General features: G+C 43.8%; 4 protein-coding genes across 11 annotated transcripts in view; 1 reads left to right on the top strand and 3 right to left on the bottom strand.

The window, feature by feature from the left end:
• Positions 1-23,593, bottom strand: part of LOC309378701 (uncharacterized protein) — a 42,186-nt gene extending 18,593 nt beyond the window's left edge. The window contains exon 1 of the mRNA XM_081927277.1: positions 23,536-23,593. The gene's annotated coding sequence lies outside the window, so the exon portion shown is untranslated. The remainder of the gene's footprint in view (positions 1-23,535) is intronic.
• The window catches only part of LOC309378648 (uncharacterized protein), a 113,767-nt gene that overhangs the window by 7,868 nt on the left and 82,137 nt on the right, over positions 1-23,762 (bottom strand). For 5 of the 7 annotated variants that reach the window (XM_081927131.1, XM_081927132.1, XM_081927130.1 and 2 more), the window contains one exon: positions 917-3,390. In XM_081927131.1, coding sequence (XP_081783257.1) covers positions 1,617-3,206 — 1,590 coding nt within the window. In that variant the 5' untranslated portion in view covers positions 3,207-3,390 and the 3' untranslated portion in view covers positions 917-1,616. Of the gene's footprint in view, positions 1-916; positions 4,168-23,762 lie in introns of those variants that run through there. The other 2 variants (XR_014172150.1, XM_081927129.1) reach the window with 2 other exon arrangements.
• LOC309378831 (zinc finger protein 500-like) overlaps positions 1-23,762 on the top strand; it is a 58,066-nt gene that overhangs the window by 11,453 nt on the left and 22,851 nt on the right. The gene's annotated exons all lie outside the window — the stretch shown is intronic.
• LOC309378644 (uncharacterized protein) overlaps positions 1-23,762 on the bottom strand; it is a 47,954-nt gene that overhangs the window by 7,537 nt on the left and 16,655 nt on the right. The gene's annotated exons all lie outside the window — the stretch shown is intronic.

Raw genomic sequence — 23,762 nt, 5'->3', positions numbered from 1 at the left:
CACCCAGAGCAGGAGAGGTCCTGCTGGAATGGAAACAACCAGTGCAACTGTTTTGAAACAGGAATCCAATGTGTTTGTTGTGGGGGGACTCAGTGGGGAGGGGTAGACCCATGGATGCCGCCTTGATCTCCTTGGGCAAAGAGGTGGGAGAGAAATGCCATTCATAAAGAGAGGCAGCCCAGCCAATCATCTGGCTGCTGCATTCTGGGCCAGTTCCCAAGACACCTTCAAGGCAGTTCCACACAGAGAGTGTTGCAACCATCCTACCTGGTGCAGAGAGGACCAGGGCCATGTCCTCTCTGTCCCAAAAGGTCTGTTGGGTGGGGAAGTAGCCTGAGTTGGACATGGGCCTCAAGCAACCATGATGGACTCAGGAGTGCCCTCAAGTATTCATGACTGGGGTGGGGGCATGTTAAGCAATGTAACATTATCATCATCATCATTACTGTTAGTTCCCTGTCTGTAATCCGAATCTCCTAAAGCAAATTACAAAATCTTTAAAAACAGTTGAAAACAAATTACAGTGATACCTCTGGTTAAGAACTTAATTCCTTCCGGAATTCCGTTCTTAACCTGAACCTGTTCTTAACCTAGACACCACTTTAGCTAATGGGGCCTCCTGCTGCCACCGTGCGATTTCTGTTCTCATCCTGAAGCAAAGTTCTTAACCCGAAGTACTATTTCTGGATTAGCAGAGTCTGTAACCTGAAGTGTCTGTAACCTGAAGTGTCTGTAACCCAAGGTACCACTGTACTCTCATAGAAAGGCGAGTCCTACTTTATTTGCTTTTAAGTACACACAGATGCAACTGTCTTGCATGCTTAAGTACAGCAACTCCAGGGCATGAGCAAAGAAGGGGCCACGTGTAGAGCAAGTCCCACACTGAGGTCAAAAACACACAGAGAAGCAGCAGGACTTCTTCAGTAATAGTTTACTGAGCTTTCAAAGCATACAGTTCTCACTGGGTCCCCAGTGAGGCACAAAACTTAGCTCCTGAGAGCAAACCCAGTTCCAGCAGTAAACAAATACAGCACACAGGATATCTAAGTCAGGCACACGCATCAGCAGAAGGGAGCAAGGGAGGAAAGAGGCTGGAAGGACACAGGGCAATGGATCTGTGTCTTTTGCTTCCTGTCATCTGGGAGGGAAGTCAGCAACTCAGCATATTCAGGGGTTTCATGAATAAAAGCTTTCTGCCGGCTGCTTCCAGGCAAATGGGCATCACCGAAACACACACTGTGATTCTTGGTATGTTGCCATATCAATTGTTTTTGAAAGGTTATCACGATGTGGTCTAGAAACCAGTTTGGAACAATATATCGCCCGGCCCTAATCCTCACTGACCACCAGCAATCCAGATAAACACTCCTCTATAAATAAAGCACTTTTTGCAATCTTTTCATTTAAACTGCTTCTCCTCTTTGAGGTTGTTGATGGTTTGAAGGGTTTCAAGTACTAAAGTTCTTCCTGTCCGTGAGTCTGTTGATTTAGACCTTCCACTAGGACTGAACCTCTATCTACTTTCCTCATATTTATAAGGTTTGTGTTTTGTGTGAGTTTGTTGACATAAATCAAGGGTTCCATTCTGACGGAAGCTGCTTCCACAGTCCATACATTTAAATGGTTTCTGCCCTGTGTGTCTGCTGATGTTTTCTAAGATTTCCATTCTCACTAAAGCTCTTTCCACACTCCATGCATTTATATGGTTTCTCCCCTGTGTGAGTCCGTTGATGTCTTCTAAGTGTTCTATTTTCACTAAAGCTCTTTCCGCACTCCAAACATTTAAATGGTTTCTCCCCTGTATCAATCGGTTGATGTATATAGAGCTGTCCACTGTGACTGAAGCTCTTTCCACACTCCATACATTTAAATGGTTTCTCCCCTGTGTGAGTCCGTTGATGGCTTTGAAGGGCTGCATTGAAACTGAAGCTCTTTCCACACTCCATACATTTAAATGGTTTCTCTCCTGTGTGAGTCCGTTGATGTTTTCTAAGTTTTCCATTGAAACTGAAGCTCTTTCCACACTCCAAACATTTATATGGTTTCTCCCCTGTGTGAATCTGTAGATGTGTTTTAAGGTTTCCATTCCGACTGAAGCTCTTTCCGCACTCAATGCATTTAAATGGTTTCTCCCCTGTGTGAGTCTGTTGATGTGTTCTAAGTGTTCCATTATCACTAAATCTCTTTCCGCACTCCAAACATTTAAATGGTTTCTCTCCTGTGTGAGTCCGTTGATGTCTTCTAAGTGTTCCCTTATCACTAAAGCTCTTTCCGCACTCCAGGCATTTAAATGGTTTCTCCCCTGTGTGAATCTGTATATGTTTTTTAAGATTTCCATTCTGACTGAAGCTCTTTCCGCACTCAATGCATTTAAATGGTTTTTCCCTTGTGTGAGCCAGTTGATGTCTTCTAAGGGTTGCATTGAAACTGAAGCTCTTTCCGCACTCCAGGCATTTAAATGGTTTCTCCCCTGTGTGAGTCCGTTGATGTCTTCTAAGGCTTCCACTATCACTAAAGCCCTTTTCACACTCCATACACTGAAACGGTTTCTCCCCTGTGTGAGTCCGTTGATGTCTTCTAAGGCTTCCACTATCACTAAAACTCTTTCCACACTCCAAACATTTAAATGGTTTCTCCCCTGTATGAATCGGTTGATGTATATTGAGCTGTCCACTGTGACTGAAGCTCTTTCCACACTCCATACATTTAAATGGTTTCTCCCCTGTGTGAGTCCGTTGATGGCTTTGAAGGGCTGCATTGAAACTGAAGCTCTTTCCACACTCCATACATTTAAATGGTTTCTCCTCTGTGTGAGTCCGTTGATGTCTTCTAAGGGTTGCATTGAAACTGAAGCTCTTTCCACATTCCATGCATTTAAATGGTTTTTCCCGTGTGTGAGCCAGCTGATGTCTTCTAAGGGTTGCATTGAAACAGAAGCTCTTTCCGCACTCCAGGCATTTAAATGGTTTCTCCCCTGTGTGAGTCCGTTGATGTCTTCTAAAGCTTCCACTATCACTAAAGCTCTTTTCACACTCCATACACTGAAACGGTTTCTCCCCTGTGTGAGTCCGTTGATGTCTTCTAAGGCTTCCACTATCACTAAAACTCTTTCCACACTCGATACATTTATATGGTTTCTCCCCTGTGTGAATCCTCTGGTGCAATTTAACATATCTATTCTGACTGAAGCTCTTTCCACACTCCATACCTTTAAATGGTTTCTCCCCTGTTTGAGTTTATTGATGTGAGATATGTGTGCTCATTCAGTGAAGCATATTCCACATTTCACACTTTTTAATGGCTATTCCTAATGAAACAAAAGGTTCCCCATGTCCCAGAATTTTGACTGTCTTCTGTATCACCTTCTTCAGAATGGGCGGAAAGGCAATCCTATTTTGGTTTCAAGGAAGAGAACAAAGGGAAAGAGAACACATCAAATGCCATTAGCAGCTTTTCTTATTTCAACATTTCCTATATTCCCCCGCCTCCTTCCCATGTTCCCAGTTTTTATGAAATGAAGATGCAATGATGTCAAATGATAGTAATGCATCACCACCTTTCATAATCCTCACTCATTGTTAATAGCGCAGCATGATCTTGGAATACAGCCTTTTTAAATCAATTGTTTCCTCACAAGGAAAGGCAGCTGTTCTCTGTCCATGAAGAGGCCCCCCTTTTCTCTAGTTCATCGTTCCTTTGGACATTTCCCATCCTCGGCATCATAATCCTCCATCCACCTCTATCTCTCTCTCTCTTTTTTTAATCTGTTTTTACTGATTTTCATTATTACACATACACATAGAATACATACACTCATTATACATTTATCCATCCACCTAGGCCTTGAGCTCTGCCGAGCTTCGGACTTCCCTCCATCTCTTCAGTAAGTATCATATAGTTATAACATCACGTATTCTATTTAATACTATTTTGTCTTATGCCGTTAGAGTTACTCCAACCCTGCCAGTGTCTTTAAAGTTTTACCATTTTCTCTTACATATACCAAATATTTACTCCAATTTTCGACAAACTTTTTTTCATCTTGGTCCCGTATTTTTCCCGACAATCTCGCCAATTCTGCGTAATTCATCATTTTGGTCTGCCATTCCATGATTGTACGTAGAGTATCAGTTTTCCAGTTCTGGGCCAACATAGTTCTAGCTGCTGTTGTGGCGTACAGGAAAAAAAAATTATCCTTCTTTTTAATTTCCTTCCCTTTCAATCCCAATAAAAAGGCTTCAGGTTTTTTTAGAAAAGATTTTTTTGTACTTATTTATTTATTATAAATATTTTTTATTAATTTTCCAACATACATTTATAATATCCAATCAAAATTTATCACATATTTTCTCTTTTCAAATTCCTTCAGCCTCTCTAATAATCATCCATTATTCAATTTTTTAATTACACATTTCCTAATTTTTATATTGAAATTTATATACCTTCACCCTCTTATTTTTCTTCTACACAATATTCCTCAAACATTCACAGAGCCTCTTGAAATCCCATTAGCGTTGTTTGCTCATCACATATACATTTCAAATAATCAGAAAATTTTCCCCAATCTTCAATGAACTTTTGGTCTCGTAGATATCTGATCTTCCCCGTTAGTTTATCTAGTTCTGCATAGTCTATCAGTTTCATTCTCCATTCTTCTAACGTCAGTAGTTGTTCCTGTTTCCATTTTTGGGCCAGTAGTATTCTCGCTGCAGTTACTGCGTATTGGAAAAGTTTACAGTCCTTTCTATTTATCTCATTTCCTACTATTCCTAAAAGAAAAGCCTCTGGTTTCTTAACAAATGTATATTTCAACATCTTTTTCAACTCATTATATATCAATTCCCAGAAACCCTTCACCTTCTTGCAATCCCACCACATATGGTAAAATGTTCCCTCTTTTTCTTTACATTTCCAACACTTATTACATGTTTTATACATTTTTGCAAATTTTATGGGTGTAATATACCATCTATAAACCATTTTCATAACATTTTCCTTTAACACAGTGCATGCTGTAAATTTTATACTTTCATTCCATAATTTTATCCAGTCATTGAACTGTATATTATGACCCAAATCTCTGGCCCAGTGTATCATAACCGATTTAACTTCCTCGTCTTTTGTATACCATTCCAGCAACATTTTATACATTTTAGATAAAATTTTGTACTCATTATTTATTATTTCCATTTGAAATTTTGATTCTTTTTCATCAAAACCTCTTTCTGTAAAATCCTTTTTAAACATTTCATTAACCTGATAATAATGCAACCAATCATATACATGCTCCTTCACATCTTCATAAGGTTTCATTTTCGATTTTCCTCCTTCTTTTACTATCAATTCTTTATATGTAATCCAGTTCCCCCTTAAATTGACTTTCTTAAGACTCATAACTTCTAACGGAGATAGCCAGTGGGGAATTCTTGGTTCTAATAAACTTTTATACCTCTCCCATATTTCTATGAGAGATCTTCTAAAGATGTGGTTTTCGAAACCTTTATGGATTTTTTTCTTCTCACACCATAAATATGGGTGCCAGCCAAATCTGTTATCAAAACCTTCTAAATCTAACAAATCAGTATTTTTTAACTTTATCCATTCCCTCAACCAACAGGGACATGAAGCTCCATAATATAATTTCAAGTCTGGCAGGGCGAAGCCTCCTCTTTCTTTCGCATCCATTAATAACTTAAACTGAATTTTTGGCTTCTTACCCTGACAGATATATCTTGAAATTGCTCTTTGCCATTCTTTACAGATCACTGTCCCCTTGATTATTGGAATTGTCTGAAACAAAAACAACATCTTTGGCAGCACGCTCATCTTAATCGTTGAAATTCTCCCCCAAAAAGATAACTTCATTCGACCCCACACCTCTAGATCTTTCTTTATTCCCTTCCACACTGGCTCATAGTTATTCTGAAACAAATCAAGATTCCCAAATATTTATCTTTTTTCACCACTTCTATCCCTATTTGTTGTTGCATTGTTTCTATCATACCTTGTTCCATATTTTTGTAAGTATTTTGGTTTTTTCTTATTTAATATAAACCCTGCCACTTGACCAAATTGTTCAACTTCTTCCAAAACTACTTTTGCACTTTCCAGTGGTTCTTCCACTGTTATTACCAGATCATCAGCAAAGGCTTTCACTTTATACTCATTCTGGCCTACTGACACACCTTTTATTGCTTCATTTCTCCTTATTGAATTTAAAAAAAATTCCAGAACCATTATGAATAACAATGGTGAGAGAGGGCATCCTTGTCTCGTACCTTTTGATATTTTCAATTCTTCTGTAGTCATGTTGTTTACAATAAGCTTCGCTCTTTGTTCAGTATATATCGCTTTTATTCCATTAAAGAATTCTTTCCCCACTTCCATATATTCTAAATTTTTTAACATAAAGTCCCAAGAAATGTTATCAAAGGCCTTTTCTGCATCCACAAATATTAACGCAGCTTGTTTCTCATTCCTGGCTGTCAGATATTCTAACAAATTAATTATATTCCTTATATTATCTTTCATCTGTCTGCCAGGAAGGAAACCCGCCTGGTCTTTATGAATAATTTCATGTAATATCTTTTTCAACCTCTTCGCTAAGATACTTGCAAAAATTTTGTAGTCTGTATTTAGCAATGAGATAGGCCTGTAATTTTTAACTTGAGTCAAATCAGTCTTGTTTTGGAATTAGTGTAATAAAAGCTTCTTTCCACGTCTCCAGCATTTCTCTATCCTGAAGAATATTGTTCATGACTTCTCTCAGTGGTGTAGACAGGATGTGCCTCATTTCTTTATAATAACTTGCTGTAAATCCATCTGGTCCTGGAGCTTTCCCTTTTTTCAACTCTTTTATGGCTTCTTTAATCTCTTCCATTTCTATTGGGGCGTTCAGCCTTTCTTTCTTTTCTGTCGGGATCTTCTGCACCTTTTTTTCTTTTAAGAATCTTTCTATTTTTCTCATGTTATTTTTCTCTTTATTATTATATAAATGTCTGTAAAAGTCCAAGAATCCTTTTCTGATACCTTTTGGATTAACTATCTCTTCTCCTTCTATGATGATTTTATTTATTGTATTCTGTTCCTTTCTTTTCTTAATTTGCCATGCCAGCCATTTGCCTGATTGATTTGCAAATTCAAAGTTCCTTTGTCGCAATTTTTTTATATTCCACTCCACTTCTTTATTTATCATCATAGCAAATTGTGTTTGCAGAGCTTTTATATTCTGTTTTATTTTCAGATTGTCTGGTTTCTCAATTAATTTTTGTTCATTGTCCATTATTTGTCTTAAAATTTCCTTCTTGCCTTTCTCTCTGCTTTTATTTTTTATTGAATTCTGTTGGATAAAAAATCCTCTCATCACCACCTTGCTGGCATCCCACACTACATTCATTTTTGTACCCTTATTACAATTGTTCATAAAATACTCCGCCAGCTTCTTTTGTGCCCCCTCTAAAAAATTTTGATCATCTAGAAGGTAGCCATTAATTCTCCATCTGAATGATCTTTCTTCGTAACCTCTTATTTCACATTTGATTGGATTATGATCTGAGATCACTCTTGGTTGAATTTCAACTTGCATGATTCTTGGAGTTAATTCATTAGATACCCATATTTGATAGATTCGCGACATTGACTGATTTGATTCTGAATAAAACGTAAAGTGTTTGTCAAGTGGATGTTTCAGTCTCCAAATGTCTATTAAGTTACAATTCTTAATCATCGAGAAAAAAATCTTTGGTAGTTTTCCCTCTTTACTCATTCCTGATACTCTCAGTCTATCCATTTCCATTGACACTACTCCATTCATATCTCCCATTATTATAATCTTTTGGTCCATACAGTGGTGCCTTGCAAGACGAAATTAATTCGTTCCGCAAGTCTTTTCGTCTTGCGAGTTTTTCGTTTTGCGAAGCACGGTTTCCCATAGGAATGCATTGAAAATCAATCAATGCGTTCCTATGGAAACCGCCTTCAGACCAGGTCCGGGGACAGTCTGTCCCCCGACCTCTTCTGAAGGCCGGCGGGGGGAGGGCGAAAGTCTTTGCTTCCCCCCGCCTGCCTTCCCGGGACAGCGGAGACTTCTCCGCTGTCCCGGGGCAATCTTAAAATGCTGGCAGGCGGCAGCGAAGGCTTCGCTGCAGTCCCCCAGCATTTTAAAAGCCCCCGGGACAGCGGAGGACTTCTTCACTGTCCGGGGCGATCTTAAAATGCTGGCGGGCGGCAGCGCTGCCGCCCGCCAGCATTTTAAAATCGCCCTGGGACAGCGGATGAAGCAGAGCGCCCCTCGCGCGGGGCAGCAGGCTGCTATCCACAGCCTAGGCGGGAACTCTTTTGAAGGCTGGCGGGGGAGAAGGGCTTTTCTTCCCACCGCCAGCCTTCAGAACAGCCTTCTGAATGTTGGCGGTGGGGAGGAAAACCTTCCTCCCACCACAAGTCTTCAAGACAGGTCCGGGAAAAGAGGAGAAGCGCTGCACACCTTCCACTCTGTTCCCGGACCTGTCCTGAAGGCTTGCGGTGGGAGGAGCCCTTTCCTCCCCACCGCCAACATTCAGAATGCTGTTCTGAATGTTGGCGGTGGGGAGGAAAAACCCTCCTCCCACCGCAAGCCCCGGGAACAGAGGAGAAGCGCTGCACACCTTCCCCTCTGTTCGCCGGACCTGTCCTGAAGGCTTGCGGTGGGAGGAGGGCTTTCCTCCCCACCGCCAACATTCAGAATGCTGTTCTGAATGTTGGCAGTGGGGAGGAAAAACCCTCCTCCCACCGCAAGCCCCGGGAACAGAGGAGAAGCCCTTCGCGCCTTGTCCTCTGTTCCCGGACCTCCCACCGCAAGCCTTAGGACAGGTCCGGGAACAGAGGAGAAGGCGCGCTGCGCTTCCCCGCTGTCTCCGGAGATTTCCCTATGGGCTTTCATCTTGCGAAGCAAGCCCATAGGGAAATTCGTCTTGCGAAGCCGCTAAAAAATCGGAAAACCCTTTCGTCTTGCGGGTTTTTCGTTTAGCGAGGCATTCGTCTTGCGGGGCACCACTGTATAATCAAACAGTTTTTCTTCCAAATCTTTATAAAAATCAGTCTTGTTTCCATTTGGTGCATAGATCCCGACTGTTATTATTTTTTCACCTTGCCACTTGATCTGGATTGCAATTATTCTTCCTTCTTCATCTTTGAAAATTTGCTGAGCTTCAATTTTATTTCTTATATGCAATACCACCCCTTTTTGTTTTTGTCTGACGATATAAATTCATTTCCTAGACTTTTGTTGATCAAAACTCTTCTATGTCTTCTCGCCACATGTGTCTCTTGTAAACATATTATATCCAAATTTTCCTTTTTTAGATATTGTTCAATTTTATTCCATTTTTTCCTATCGTTTATCCCATTAATATTCCAATTCCATAATTTTAACTCCATCTTGGTATCCTAATTAATTAAATTTTATTTAAAATTTTATAATCTTTCTTCTTCTTCTTCTTCTTCTTCTTCTTCTTCTTCTTCTTCTTCTTCTTCTTCTTCTGTGTTTCTTGCATCTTCTTCTTCTTTTCCCTCTCCCAATCCACTTTCCCCCGTAGCTCCTGCTCCTACTGCTGCACCTCTTATTTCTTCCTCTTCTGGTCTTAATTCCTTGTATCTTCTCAGAAACTTGCTTGCTTACTCTGGGTTTGTGTGTTTGTGTTTCTTACTTTTATAGAAAAAAGAGATCCCCTCTGGAAATTCCCACTTGAATTCTATTTTGTTCTTCTTTAAAATTTGCACCAATGGTTTATATGGATCTCTCCGTTTCAACAGTCTGATCGGTATATATTTAAAAATAATTATATAATTCCCATCGATATTCAATCTTTTCTCTCTGTTCTTCTGCAAGATCATATTTCTCATTTATCTGTCCTTGAATATAATTAGACAGTCTCCCGGAGATTTCCTTGTCTTAGTTGTTCTTGCCTTCATTCTAAATTCATTTTGCACTGTTATAGCTACCTCCTCTGGTTGAAGTTCTAACCATTGTGCTATTTCTGCAATCAGTGCAATATTTTTACCCTGTATCTCTGGTACGGCTCTCAACCTCAAATTAGTCTCCTGCTGCCTCAATTCATTCATAGCAATCGCATCCAAGACTTCTTCTTGTGTTTTATTAATCTCCGACATTTCTACCTCGGGAGCGGCCGCCGAGACCATATAACACCGGTCTTGAAAGACCTACATTGGCTCCCAGTATGTTTCCGAGCACAATTCAAAGTGTTGGTGCTGACCTTTAAAGCCCTAAACGGCCTCGGTCCAGTATACCTGAAGGAGCGTCTCCACCTCCAGTGCCGAGGGCCTTCTGGCGGTTCCCTCTTTGCGAGAAGCAAACCTACAGGGAACCAGGCAGAGGGCCTTCTCAGTAGTGGCGCCCACCCTGTGGAACGCCCTTCCAGCAGATGTCAAAGCAATAAACAACTACCTGACATTTAGAAGACATCTTAAGGCAGCCCTGTTCAGGGAAGTTTTTAACGTGTGATCTTACTGTATTTTTGGTTTTTATGGAAGCCGCCTAGAGTGGCTGGGGAGGCCCAGCCAGATGGGCGGGGTATAAATAATAAATTATTATTATTATTATTATTATTATTATTATTATTATTATTACCTTTATTTTCTCCTCTTCTCTCCTCACTTCCCTCATTTCCTGTTTTGTCCTCTTCATCCCCTCCTCCAACATTTGTGTTCTCTTAGTCACATCTTTCAATTGTCCCTTTAATTCATTTACTGTTTCATCAAATTTTTTGTCCATTTTTCCAATCCTTTTGTTCATTTGTTCTAATTTGGCCTCTAAATTTTTTTCACTCTGCTTTATATCATTTTTAATTTATCCAAACATTTTCAATACTTCTCCCTTAAAATCTGACTCTTGTTTTGAGCTTCTCCTATCTGCCGGTGTCCCCCCTTCACTTGTTTTTTTCTGCTGGTGCGACATATCTACAAGAAAGAAGATTCCACCTAAACATTAGGAAAAACTTCCTGGCAGTAAGAGCTCTTCGACAGTGGAATTTGCTGCCAAGGAGTGTGGTGGAGTCTCCTTCATTGGAGGTCTTTAAGCAGAGGCTTGACAACCATATGTCAGGAGTGCTCTGATGGTGTTTCCTGCTTGGCAGGGGGTTGGACTCGATGGCCCTTGTGGTCTCTTCCAACTCTATGATTCTATGATTCTATGATCTTTTAGTCTTCACACTCCTAGCAAAGTTAATTAATGCACCAAAATTAGCACAACCAGTATATAAGGCCCAATACAATATTTAGCAAAACCCAATAACATATAAAAACTAACACCGAACTCCTCCGATCAATATATCAACCCAGGTATTTCCTACATCACAAAATAAATTGCCAGAATAAAAATAAAATATAACCCAATGGAGATACTCTTATTATCTTTAAAAATCCCAAAAGAGAGAATATAATTGTGATTGTACTTTTAGCCTTTTTGTTAGGAGAATTCACTAATTCACAGTCCTCAAATTTCAAATTTTTGCCAAGGTTTTAAAACTTTTCATTAATGAAGAGACGATAGAAAGAGGAAAATCTTCTTGCCACCACTTAGGCTAATTCCAATCCGTCATTTCGAAAATAAAATGCAACAGGGCAAGAAAAGGACCAAACCATAAAAAAGCAAAAAATAATATATTTTCTCAGTTTTGTTATTGGCAGTTATTTTAGATTTTAATTATACTCCAATTATAATCCAATGTAGTCTTCAAACTCTCCAATTCCAGATTAGTCCAAGGAAGGAAGTAAAGAAGAAGTAGCAGAAAACCATAAAATAAGTCCCACAAAAAAAAAAGAAAAAGGGAAACAAAAACAAAAACAAAAATTATATCCAGAGCAGGATTCTTCTGAGGGACGATCTCAATCAGTTACCAGCCTTATCCATTCGTTAAAACCACTCTACAAAGCTTCTGCAATGGTGTTATACTCCAACGACAAGCGAAGGAAGAGGGGGGGAAAGGGGGAGTAGTTTTTTTAGAAGTTAATTTTGACGCTCACCATCAACCCTTACCTTAAAACCTGTGGCATTGTTCAATTTCAAAAGTCAGATTATTATAATCTATTACAGTGCATAAAACTTCCCCTTTTATCTGTTAAAATATTCACTTCTACAAAAACGTTGCTGGTATTTTTCCAGAATATAGCAATGTAACAGTGGCGACGGAAGTCCTTACATCCAGTTGCGCAGTTCTTTATTAAAAGTGAAACTAAGAATTCCTTCTAATCTTGTCTCTTTCTTTCCCCCACCAACACACCGAAGATTTGCCAAAAATAACAGTCAAACGTCCCTCTGCTTCCTCTTCTGTTTCTTTTTTATCTTATTGCTAGTTCTTAGCTATTTTCTTAGCTTAGAAGTTTTAGAGGAGAAAGTGGCAACGACCGCTAGCCATTACTCACACAGCTCGCTCCCGCTCTGCTGACAGTTCTGCGTCTGTTTTGAATTGCAGATACAGCTGAACTCCACGTTTAATTCTTTTTGCTCCAAAACCTTCCTTTAGCCTTGAACTTCCGAATTCTATCCCAATTAGGTCCGAATTTCTTCAGCTTGAGTGTTGGTCGCTTACCTTGCAAGTTTGGGGCTACGGTTTTTAGAGGATAGTTAATGGCTTCCCTCTGCCTGCTTCTCTCTCTGCCGTACTCTTCACCCTTGCAGGGCTACCTGACGGCCAGGCGATTTGCAAATTGGCTTCCCGGGAACCAGAACCTCAATGTTCTCCACTGAGGGTATTTTGGGGGGCTACTGTGCCCTGTAGCACCCCTTTTTTCCTCAAAAAGCACGGAATCTCCCAGCCGGGAAGATTCCCACTTGCGACAGGTTGACGCTCAACAGGAAGTCCGCGTACTTAAAGATTTTTTTAAGCTCATTATATATTAATTCCCAAAAACCATTCACTTTAACACAAACCTACCACATATGATATAAATCTCCTTCTGCCTCACCACACTTCCAACACTTCCTATTTTTTATTCTATACATCTTTGCCAATTTTACCGGCGTAAGGTACCACCTATATATCATTTTCCACATATTTTCCTGTAAGGCCGTACACACCGTAAATTTCATATTGACATTCCATAATTCAAGCCACGCTTCTAATTCTATATTATATCCAAAATCCATGGCCCACTTAATCATGGCTTCTTTTACCTCCTCATCTTTAGTAAACCAGTCCAGTAATAAGTCATACATTTTGGACAAAAGTTTGTTGTTACCTTCTGTCAGAGACTGCCTCCAGGTCCCAGCTCACAGAAGACCAACGCTAGCCAGCGGAACTGTACAAAGTCTTTATTGAAGTTTAGTTCCCATTTTCAAACCCTAGCGTGCATCTCTACGTCTAGACCCTAGACCAGCGAAGCCTCATCTGAGTCTCCGCCCCCTGTACACCAGTTCAACACTCTCGCCTTACTCCACCTTCTGCGTTTCTCCTTCCGCCTCTGGGTCCTACTACCCCCCTGGGTGCCTTCCTTCCTGGACGCTTCGGATGCGGACCCCTCGGACTCCTCCCCCTCTCTTCGGCGGGCTTTGGGACCCGGCTCCCTCTCCGGGCTGCTTATAGCGCCACCCTCTTGTACATTTGAACTTGGCGCGCGCGCGCTGTCCCTGACCTTCCTTTTGACCGTTTCCTCGCTCTCCGATGCAGGCGTGGCTAACCCTGACTCCTGTCCTTCCGCTGACGGAGAGCTGCCTGCTCCCGATGCCTGGGGCTCCTCCCCCCTACTGCTCTCCGGTGGGGAAGCTGGTCCCGATTTCCAGCTGCTGCTCTCTGAGCCCTCTCTGGCCCCTCCCTCCTGGGGTGTTCCCCTTGGCAACCCCCTTGCTCTGATCCCGGGAGCCCCTTTCTGTGAATCCTCTGATTCGCTGGAGAGACTTAGAGACCTCGGACGGCTATCATCGCTGACTTCTCCCTCGGATTCCTCTCCCTCGGTCTCTAATTCCTCCCTTCCCTGTCCCTCTGCTCCTGAACCCCTGACATCCATCCCCCCCTCAAAGCCCCCCCTTCCCCCCTCCCCTCCTTCCGGTGTGGGTACTGGGTGCTCCGTCGTAGCGGGGGTGCGTGCAGGATACAGTTCGTCCCCCATGTACTCGTCGACGTCTCTCTCCTCTGCTTCCATCTCTCTGTCTCCGTGCTCGAACCCCACGTCTTCCCCCAACACGTCCATGTCCGTCTCGCCCCCCTCCCCCTCTTCGGGTGGTCCCAGCCAAGGACCACTCAGCCACTTCCTGCGCCACTGCTCCTCTGGTCGATCGTCCCACCAATAAGAGCTGTCTGAGGCAGACCCCGGTGGCGAACCCACCCGGGAGCTCGGGACTGGGGCCTGTTCTTCGTCCGAGTCGAACCCCTGGAATGTGCTGGCCGAAAGAGTGGTTGTGAAGAGCCAGTCGTCGAAATACTCGGCTGGCATGGGCCTGTGTGGGAAGAGGGCATGAAACTCCTCTTTGAGCAGAGGCTCCTCCAAAGCATAGTCCGGAACCCAGCTGTTCTCAGTGGCCGGGGTACCCTCTCTGGCTAGGAGATATTCTACTCCTTCTTCCCCCCATCTCGAGTCTAAAATCTCTGTGACCTCGTTGATGTGCCCCCTCCTTGGCGACCCCCCCTGTCTGGGCCCTTCTCTGAGCGGGTCCGGTGCTGTGTCTGGCTCCTGAAATCTATGAGGTGCTTTGTAGGGCGTGAGCACTGATCTATGGAACACCGGATGCATTCTGGAACCCTCCGGAAGCGCTAACCGGAAGGCCACTGGATTGACCTGTGCCTGGACTTGGTACGGTCCTAGCTGCTTATGTCCTAGCTTCTTCTTCGCTAACGATCTGGTCGGCACTGCTTGCGCTGCTAACCAGACCCAGTCTCCCACCTGTATGTCTTCCCCAACTCTTCTGTGTCTGTCTGCCTGCACTTTTTATGCGTGTTTTGCGAGTTCTAACTGCCTCCTGAGCTGTTCGTGGACTTCCTGCAACTCCGACGCTAAGGCTTCCGCTGCCTGTGGCTCCCCCTCCCCCACTCTCTCTAAACTCGGGAAGGTTCTGGGATGCCTCCCGTTGTTGGCAAAGAACGGCGTCACCCCCGTCGACACGTGCTTCGTATTGTTGTAAGCGAACTCAGCGAGTGGCAGGTAGTCCACCCATGTCGTGGGCTGCTGATTGGCGTAGCATCTCAGGTACTGCTGCATGATGGCGTTGACCCTCTCCGCTTGTCCGTTGGTCTGTGGGTGTCTCGCCGACGCCAAATTGACTTTGACGTTCAGAATGCCCATCAGCTTCTGCCAGAAGTTCGAGATGAACTGTCGCCCCCGGTCGGAGAGAATAGATCGTGGCAGACCGTGAACCTTGAACACGTGGTCAATGAACAGTTTGGCGGTCTGCTCTGCCGTGGCTACCTTCGCACACGGAATGAAGTGTGCCATTTTAGTAAACATGTCCACCACCACTAGCACTGCTGTCTTTCCCCTCGAACTGGGCAGATCCGTGACGAAGTCCAGGGCCACCCTCTCCCACGGTTCAGCCGGTGTTTGCAGCGGTTCCAGCAATCCCGCCGGCGGTTTGTGAACTGACTTGGCCCTTTGGCAGGTGTCACATCTCGCGACGTAATCCGCGACTTCCCCCCGCATCTTGGGCCACCAAAAGTCTCTGGCTACTAGTTCGACAGTCTTTTCTTTGCCAAAGTGCCCGGCTGTGGGAGCGTCGTGTAGCTGCTGCAGAACCCTTGCGCGGAGGTCGTCTCCCGGCACGTAGAGTGCTCCCTTGTGGAGGAGCAACCCATCGCGTATCTGGAACTCGTCGGCCCTCGCTGTGCCCCTGTGCACCTCCTCCATCCTGGCCTGTGCGAAGGGGTCTTCCCGCAGCGCGCGACGGACGGCCTCCAGGTCCACGGTTGCCGACGCGCATGCCCACGCTTCCGGTGCGAAAATGTGCTTGGCCGCCGGCGGTGCCGCCTCCTCAAGGTATTGCGGCTTTCTGGACAAAGCATCCGCCATCACGTTGTTGTCGCCCGGAATGTACTCTATCTTAAAGTCGAAGTCCGCGAAGAACTCCGCCCATCTAATGTGTCGCTGGTTGAGGAACCTAGCCGTGCGCCAGTACTCCAGATTCTTGTGGTCCGTGTGGACCTGCACTGTGTGTCTGGCTCCGATGAGGAAGTGCCGCCATGCCTTGAACGCTGCATGGATGGCTAGCAACTCCCTGTCCCAGATGGTATAATTCTGCTCCGACTTGCTGAGCTTCCTCGAGTAGAAAGCGCACGGCCTCCAGTCCCCCTGCTGGTCTTGTTGCAACAGGACAGCTCCCACGGCTCTGTCTGAGGCGTCTGTCTCCACCCTCATGGGTCTGCTGGGATTCACATGCAGCAGCTGCTCCTCTGACGCGAAGAGCCGCTTGAGTCTCTGAAAGGACTGCTCCGCTTGCTCCGTCCAGATGAATTTCTTCTTCTTGGAGCTGAGCGTGTCGGTGATGGCCGCTGTCTGCATGGCAAATCCCTTGATGAACTTGCGGTAAAAGTTGGCAAAGCCGACAAACCGCTGGACTTCCTTCCGATTGCGTGGGCTTTTCCAGTCCAAAACTGCGCTAACCTTGGCGCTGTCCATGGCGAGCCCCTTGTCCGACAGCTTGTAGTCCAGGAAATCCACCTCCGTCACGTCGAACTGGCACTTCTCCAGCTTGGCGTACAGCCTGTGCTCCTTCAGTCTCTGCAGAACTTCCCTGACATCCATCTCGTGCGCCTCTCGCGATTCTGAAAAAATCAGGATGTCGTCCAGGAAGCATACGCACTTCTTGTAAAGGAGCCCCGCCAGCACATGATGCATAAAGGCTTGGAAAGTGTGAGAGCCATTTTGCAATCCGAAGGGCATAACTCTGTATTCGTAGGTGCCCAGTGGCGTGAACATGGCCGTCTTCCACTCGTCGCCCTCGCGCATGCGAATCAGGTTGTACGCCCCACGTAGATCCAACTTGGTGAAAACGCGTCCTTTCCGCACCGTCGCGAGCAGGTCGTCTATCTTGGGCATGGGGAAAGCTGAGGGCTTGGTTTTCGAGTTTAAGATCCTGAAATCCACCACCAGCCTCCGTTGGGGCGTGTCCCGCTTCTTCACAAAGAATACTGGACTGCCTCCCACCGCTTTCGACTCCCGGATGAACCCACGCTGCAAATTGTGATCTATGAACTCCCTGAGTTCCTGCAGTTCATCCTCAGACATGGAGTACAGTTTCCCCGTTGGCAGCGTCGCCCCCGGCAGGAGGTCAATCTTGCAATCATAGGGTCTGTGAGGAGGTAGCTTGTCCGCCTCCTTCTCGCAGAAAACCTCCAAAAACTCCGCATACTTGTGGGGTACTGCTTGCAGCGTGCCCAACTGTAACTGCGGGTCCTCCTCTTCCTCTTCTGGGCTGGGTATGATGCAGTGTTCTGCACAGTAGGAGGATCCAAACGTTAGTTGGCGCTGGTACCAAGCCAACGCTGGGCTGTGCCTGTGCAGCCAACTCATGCCTAATACTACAGGCGTGTCTGACAGTTGGGTGACATTGAAGCTGATGACCTCCCGGTGATTCCCAATTTGCATCACCATCGGCGGCGTCTGCTGCACCACCTGCCCCCCTAGCAGTTCCCTGCCGTCCACCGTGACAACCTTCAGGGGCAGCGTGGCTGGCAGTAAAGCTATGTTGTGTCGTTGAATGAACTCCAGTCCTATAAAGTCTGCATTACTGCCAGAGTCAATTGTGATAGGCACTTCTAAGGTGAGTCCATTGGGCAGCTGGAGCGATGCGGTGAGCTGCACCACTGGTTTGGGCGGGAGGGGGTCTGTGGGCTGCAAAATCTCTGGGGACTTCTTCACTGACTTGTCTGGCTGGGCCCCAGTGCCTCCTATTCCAGCCAGACTTCGTCGTTTCCCTGCTGTGGTTCTCTCTGCTGAGTTGTTTCCAATACTGTCACTGCTTCTTGCAGGGAAGCTATTTTCTGTTCTGTAGTCATCTCGCCTGACTTTTGTGAGCTCGCAAGGCACCAGTCTTCTGCCCTCCCTGCCTCGCTCCCGTAGCGATGCTTGAGGCGAAGAAAACCGGTGAAATTTGAGATGAGGCTTACTGTCAGAGACTGCCTCCAGGTCCCAGCTCACAGAAGACCAACGCTAGCCAGCGGAACTGTACAAAGTCTTTATTGAAGTTTAGTTCCCATTTTCAAACCCTAGCGTGCATCTCTACGTCTAGACCCTAGACCAGCGAAGCCTCATCTGAGTCTCCGCCCCCTGTACACCAGTTCAACACTCTCGCCTTACTCCACCTTCTGCGTTTCTCCTTCCGCCTCTGGGTCCTACTACCCCCCTGGGTGCCTTCCTTCCTGGACGCTTCGGATGCGGACCCCTCGGACTCCTCCCCCTCTCTTCGGCGGGCTTTGGGACCCGGCTCCCTCTCCGGGCTGCTTATAGCGCCACCCTCTTGTACATTTGAACTTGGCGCGCGCGCGCTGTCCCTGACCTTCCTTTTGACCGTTTCCTCGCTCTCCGATGCAGGCGTGGCTAACCCTGACTCCTGTCCTTCCGCTGACGGAGAGCTGCCTGCTCCCGATGCCTGGGGCTCCTCCCCCCTACTGCTCTCCGGTGGGGAAGCTGGTCCCGATTTCCAGCTGCTGCTCTCTGAGCCCTCTCTGGCCCCTCCCTCCTGGGGTGTTCCCCTTGGCAACCCCCTTGCTCTGATCCCGGGAGCCCCTTTCTGTGAATCCTCTGATTCGCTGGAGAGACTTAGAGACCTCGGACGGCTATCATCGCTGACTTCTCCCTCGGATTCCTCTCCCTCGGTCTCTAATTCCTCCCTTCCCTGTCCCTCTGCTCCTGAACCCCTGACACCTTCTATAATATTGATTTGAAATTTTGATTTCTTTTCCTCAAATCCCAACCTTTTTTTATCCTTTTTTAGTATCTGATTAACTTGGTGGTGTTGTAACCACCCTGTCAATAGGTTCTTTATTTCTTCATACGTCTTTAACTTAATCCCCTGCTCCGTTTTCATAACAAACTCTTCATAAGTAGCTCTCTTTCCTTCCATATATATATATATTTTTTAATTAATACGTCAGTTGGTGAGATCCACCAGGGGGTTTTCTTTTCTAACAAATTTTTATTTCTTACCCAAACATCATATATGGGTCCTCTAATTATATGATTTAAGAAACCCCTGTGGACTTTTGCTTTTTCCATACCACAGGTACGAGTGCCACCCGTACCTGTTGTCAAATCCTTCTAAATCTAGAAGGTCCATATTCTCTAGTTTTATCCAATCTCTTATCCATATTAAGCAAGCTGCTTCATAATAAAGAATCATGTTTGGCAAGGAAAAGCCGCCTCTTTCTTTTTTGTCCACTAAGATCTTCATTTTTATTCTTGGTCTCTTTCCCTGCCATCAGTATCTTTTTTGGGGGATTAGGGTTATATAGGCTTCTTTCCACGTATTTGGGATTTTGCCTTTTTTCAAGATATTGTTCATAACCTCACATAATCCTGGTGTTATTTGATCACATAATATTTTGTAGTATTTAGCCGATATTCCGTCTGTGCCTGGAGATTTCCCAATCTTCATCTTCTTTATTGCCTTTCTGACTTCTTCTTCTGTGATTAACTGGTTCAGTTGTTCTCTTTCTTCTTTTGTAATTTGTTGTAATTGATGTTTTTGTAGATATTCCCCTATTCTATGATTGTCTTCTTTCTCTTTCTTATATAACTCTATAGTATTTCTGGAAAGCCCTTCTTATCTCTTTGGGATCTTCTATTATCTTTTCTCCCTCTCTTATTTTACATATTAAATTTTGTTTTTCTTGCCTTTAATTGCCATGTCAGATATTTTCCTATTTTGTTAGCAGACTTGAAGTTCTTTTGTCTCATCATTTTAATTCTCCACTCTACTTCCTGATTCACTACCATAGAAAACTGAGTTTGCAACATCTTTATATTTTGTTTTATTTTTTTCATCTTTTGGTTTAATTGTTAGCAGTCTCTCATTCTCCACAAGGTATGCTAAGATTTCCTCTTTTTTCTTTTCTCTCCCCCTTCTTTGATGACTGTTTTATTAAATCAAAAAGCCTCTCATAACGGCTTTGCTTGCATCCCATACTATTTCTATGGGTGTTTCTTTATTTAGGTTCCAGTTAAAATATTCTGTAATTGTTTCTTTCGCTTTATCTATTATCTTCTGATCATTAAAGAGGCTTTCATTCATTCTCCATCTAAATGATGAAGGGTCTTTTCCTCTCACCTCCAAATACACTGGATTATGGTCAGATAGAGTCCGTGGCAGGATTTCTGGTTTAAATGACCTCGGGACTAATTCTTTTGATACCCAGATGTAGTCTAATCTTCCCCAGCTTTGATTTGGACTCGAGAAAAAGGTGGGTTGTTTCATTGTGAGGTTTTAAACTCTCCATATATCTATTAGTCCCGTAGTATCCACCAGGTCAAAGAATGACCTGGGTAGTTTACCCACAGTTGTATCTCTTTTTCTTATGGATCTATCCAAATCTGGGATGATCACACCATTAAGATCTCCCATTAATATCAGATGTTGGTCTAGGAGGTCAAGCAATATGTCTGCTAATTTCAAATAAAAGTCTGCTTTTTTATCGTTAGGAGCATAGACTCCAACTAGGTTTATACTCTCTCCTTGGAAAGTTATTTGTACTATTATCACTCTTCCTTCTTCATCTTTATAGATTAAGTTGGGGTTATATTTTTCTTTTATATAACTCCTATTTTTTATTTTTGTCAGAGGCAATAAAATCTTTCCCCAATCTTTTATTACTTAAAATCCTCTTATGTTTTCTTGCAACATGGGTTTCTTGCAGGCAGATTATATCAAGATTCCCTTTAATCAGCACACGTCCAATTTGATTTCTCTTATTTTTATTATTAAGTCGGTTCACATTCCATGACAATATTTTTAAGGCCATTTTTATTTAATTACCAACCAAAATTAAGTCCTGTTTTAACCTTGGTGTTCTTTGCTGTCTGTTTCTTCCTCCTCCTCCTCCCCCTCGTCCCTCTCCTCCTCCTCCTCCTCCTCTTTTCCCTCTCCTCTCTGTTTCTCCAGTTGTTCTTCCTCTCTTCTTTTCTTTTCCACCTTCCCCAGCTCCTTTTCATATCTTCTGGCAAATTTCTCAAGGTCCTGGGGGTTAAATAGCTTAAATCTCTTATCTTATCATTGGCCACAGTGATCCATGCGACGGTCATCTCCAGGCTTGACTACAGTAATTCGCTCTATGTGGGGCTGCCCTTGAAGCTGTCCCAGAAACTCCAGCGGGTGCAGAATGCTGCAGCGAGGATCCTCATGGGGTCTCCGCCATGGGAGCATATTCACCCAGTGCTTTTCAAACTGCACTGGCTCCCAGTGGAGTACAGGGTCAGATTTAAGGTGCTGCTTTTGCTGCCTTCACGGCCTAGGACCCTCGTACCTATGGGACCGCCTCTCCCGGTATGCCCCTCGGAGAGCCTCAAGGTCCATAAATAGCAACACCCTAGGTTCCCGGGCCCTAAGGAAGTTATATTAGCTTCATCCAGAGCCAGGGCCTTTTCAACTCTGGCTCCGGCCTGGTGGAATGCTCTGCCTCATGAGACCAGGGCCCTGCAGGATCTGTATTTCTTTCCGCAGGGCCTGTAAGACAGAGTGGTTCCGCCTGGCCTTTGGCTTGGAGCCAATTTGATTCCCTCCCTCTCTTTCTTTTTTCTTTTCCTTCTCCTCCTGTGATGAGGCTACATTTTAATATTTTAATGTTTCAATATTTTAATGTTGTATTTTAATTTTGTTTTTAAGTTGTAATCATTCAACTTGTTTTTATTATTGCTTGTAAGTCGCTCTGAGCCCGGCCTTGGCTGGGAAGGGCGGGGTATAAATAATAATAATAATAATAATAATAATAATAATAATAATAATAATAATATGAGATCCCCTCCGGGAATTCCCACCTGTATTGAATTCCTTTTTTTTTTACTGACCCACTAGTTGTTTATAGATGTCTCTATGTCAAAGAAATCTGGCTGGAACCTCCTTGAACACAATAATTGTCTTCCCATCAATGCATAAGTTTTTATTATAATTTAATCTCAATATCTCATTCCTCATGTCCATAGAGTTGAACATAACCAGTACATCCCCCAGGTAATTTCTTCCCTCTCGCTCTGGCAGATTTTACCTTTATTCAAAATGCATTTGCTGTTGTATAGCCTATCTCCTCTTTCCTCATGCCCAGCCAGTTTGCTGATTCTTTAATTAATTTAGCTCTTATATTTTCGTTTATCCCCTCAGGAATACCTCTGAATTTCAAATTCAACTGTTTCTGCCTCATTTCTAGCACTGACATATTATCCAGTAGTTCTTCTTGTGTTTTACTTATGTCCTTTATTTCTCCTCTGATCCTATCTGTCTCCTTTTTACTTTCCTTTAGATCTTTCTGAGCCCTTTTCATTGACTCTTCTAACACTTTAGATCTTACCGTTAAGTTCTTTACTTTACCTGTCAGTTCTCCCACCGCCCCCTCCAGTTTCTTATCTAATGTATCCTGAACTTCTAACAATTTTTTCTCAATATATTGTTCATTTTGTTTAAACTCCTTTCTTATTTCAACCATCAATGCATCATAGTCCTTTTATCTCTTTCCCATTCTTGCCATTCTCCTGTCTAGATGGTCTTCTTTCTCCTGGTGTTCCCACTACTTTCTTCATTCTGTCACAATTGCTTAATCAGATATTTATTTACTAATGTTATTCTAATTTCCACCCCTAGGGATCACAAGTTAACGTATATTGTTTTTCAAATTTCCCAATTGCAGTTCCCCTCTCTCCCCACACAGTGGCAGCAGTTCCCGTAAATTCAATAAAAATCCTTCCTTAAGTAAAGTTACTTTCCGTTTCTTTGTCCTTCAAATGGAATTTCCCCTTTCACGTGGCTGGAGGACCAGATGGGGAGACTGCCATAGAGTTTCAGGAAGAAAGGCACAAAAAGTAAAGAAGGGAATGAAACCTCCAAAACACCGAGAGAGCAGAAAGGGAGGGAGGGAGAGCAGATAAAAAGAGAGAAGGGGGAAAAAATAAGGGTGGGGGAAGGGGATACACGAGGGGCGATAGAGTAAGGAAAGGGAGGAAAAAAGATCAGGAAAGAAGAAGAGGGGGGAGAGGGGAAAAAACAGGAGTAAGAAGTAAAGATAAAAATAAAAGTCAAAGACTTATTCTTCGTGTTGTACTCCAAATACAAATAGGTAGCCGTGTTGGTCTGCCGTAGTCAAAACAAAATAAAAAAAAATCCTTCCAGTAGCACCTTAAAGACCAACTAAGTTAGTTCTTGGTATGAGCTTTCGTGTGCATGCATGTATCTGAAGAAGTGTGCATGCACACGAAAGCTCATACCAAGAACTAACTTAGTTGGTCTTTAAAGTGCTACTGGAAGGAACTTTTTTTATTTTGTTCCAAATACAAAGTCTTCTTTTTCCGGTTCCTTATCAGCTTAATCCATAAATTCTCCACTCAAGACCGGTAATCAAGCATTATAAAGCGTACTGTTTATCTCCTCCCCCACATAGAGGGCGAAAAAAGCAAAAGAGAGGCTCAGATAGAACTTACGCAGCTATTCACAGCAATCCCCCAGTCTCTTCTTTCTTCCTCCTGCAAATGTACCAACTGTTACTCCAACATAGACTTCTGCCCAACCTCTTTGAAAACAGCAGGAAAAAAGCAGAGTTCACGGGTGTTCACTGGTGGCCATTTTAAGCTCATTCTCCGACCAC

This window comes from Podarcis melisellensis (genome assembly GCF_964234715.1).
Source record: "Podarcis melisellensis genome assembly, chromosome: 10".
In the NCBI taxonomy this organism is placed as follows: domain Eukaryota; kingdom Metazoa; phylum Chordata; class Lepidosauria; order Squamata; family Lacertidae; genus Podarcis; species Podarcis melisellensis.
The sequence above is the reverse complement of the archived record's forward strand: the minus strand, read 5'-3'. Positions and strand labels throughout refer to the sequence as shown.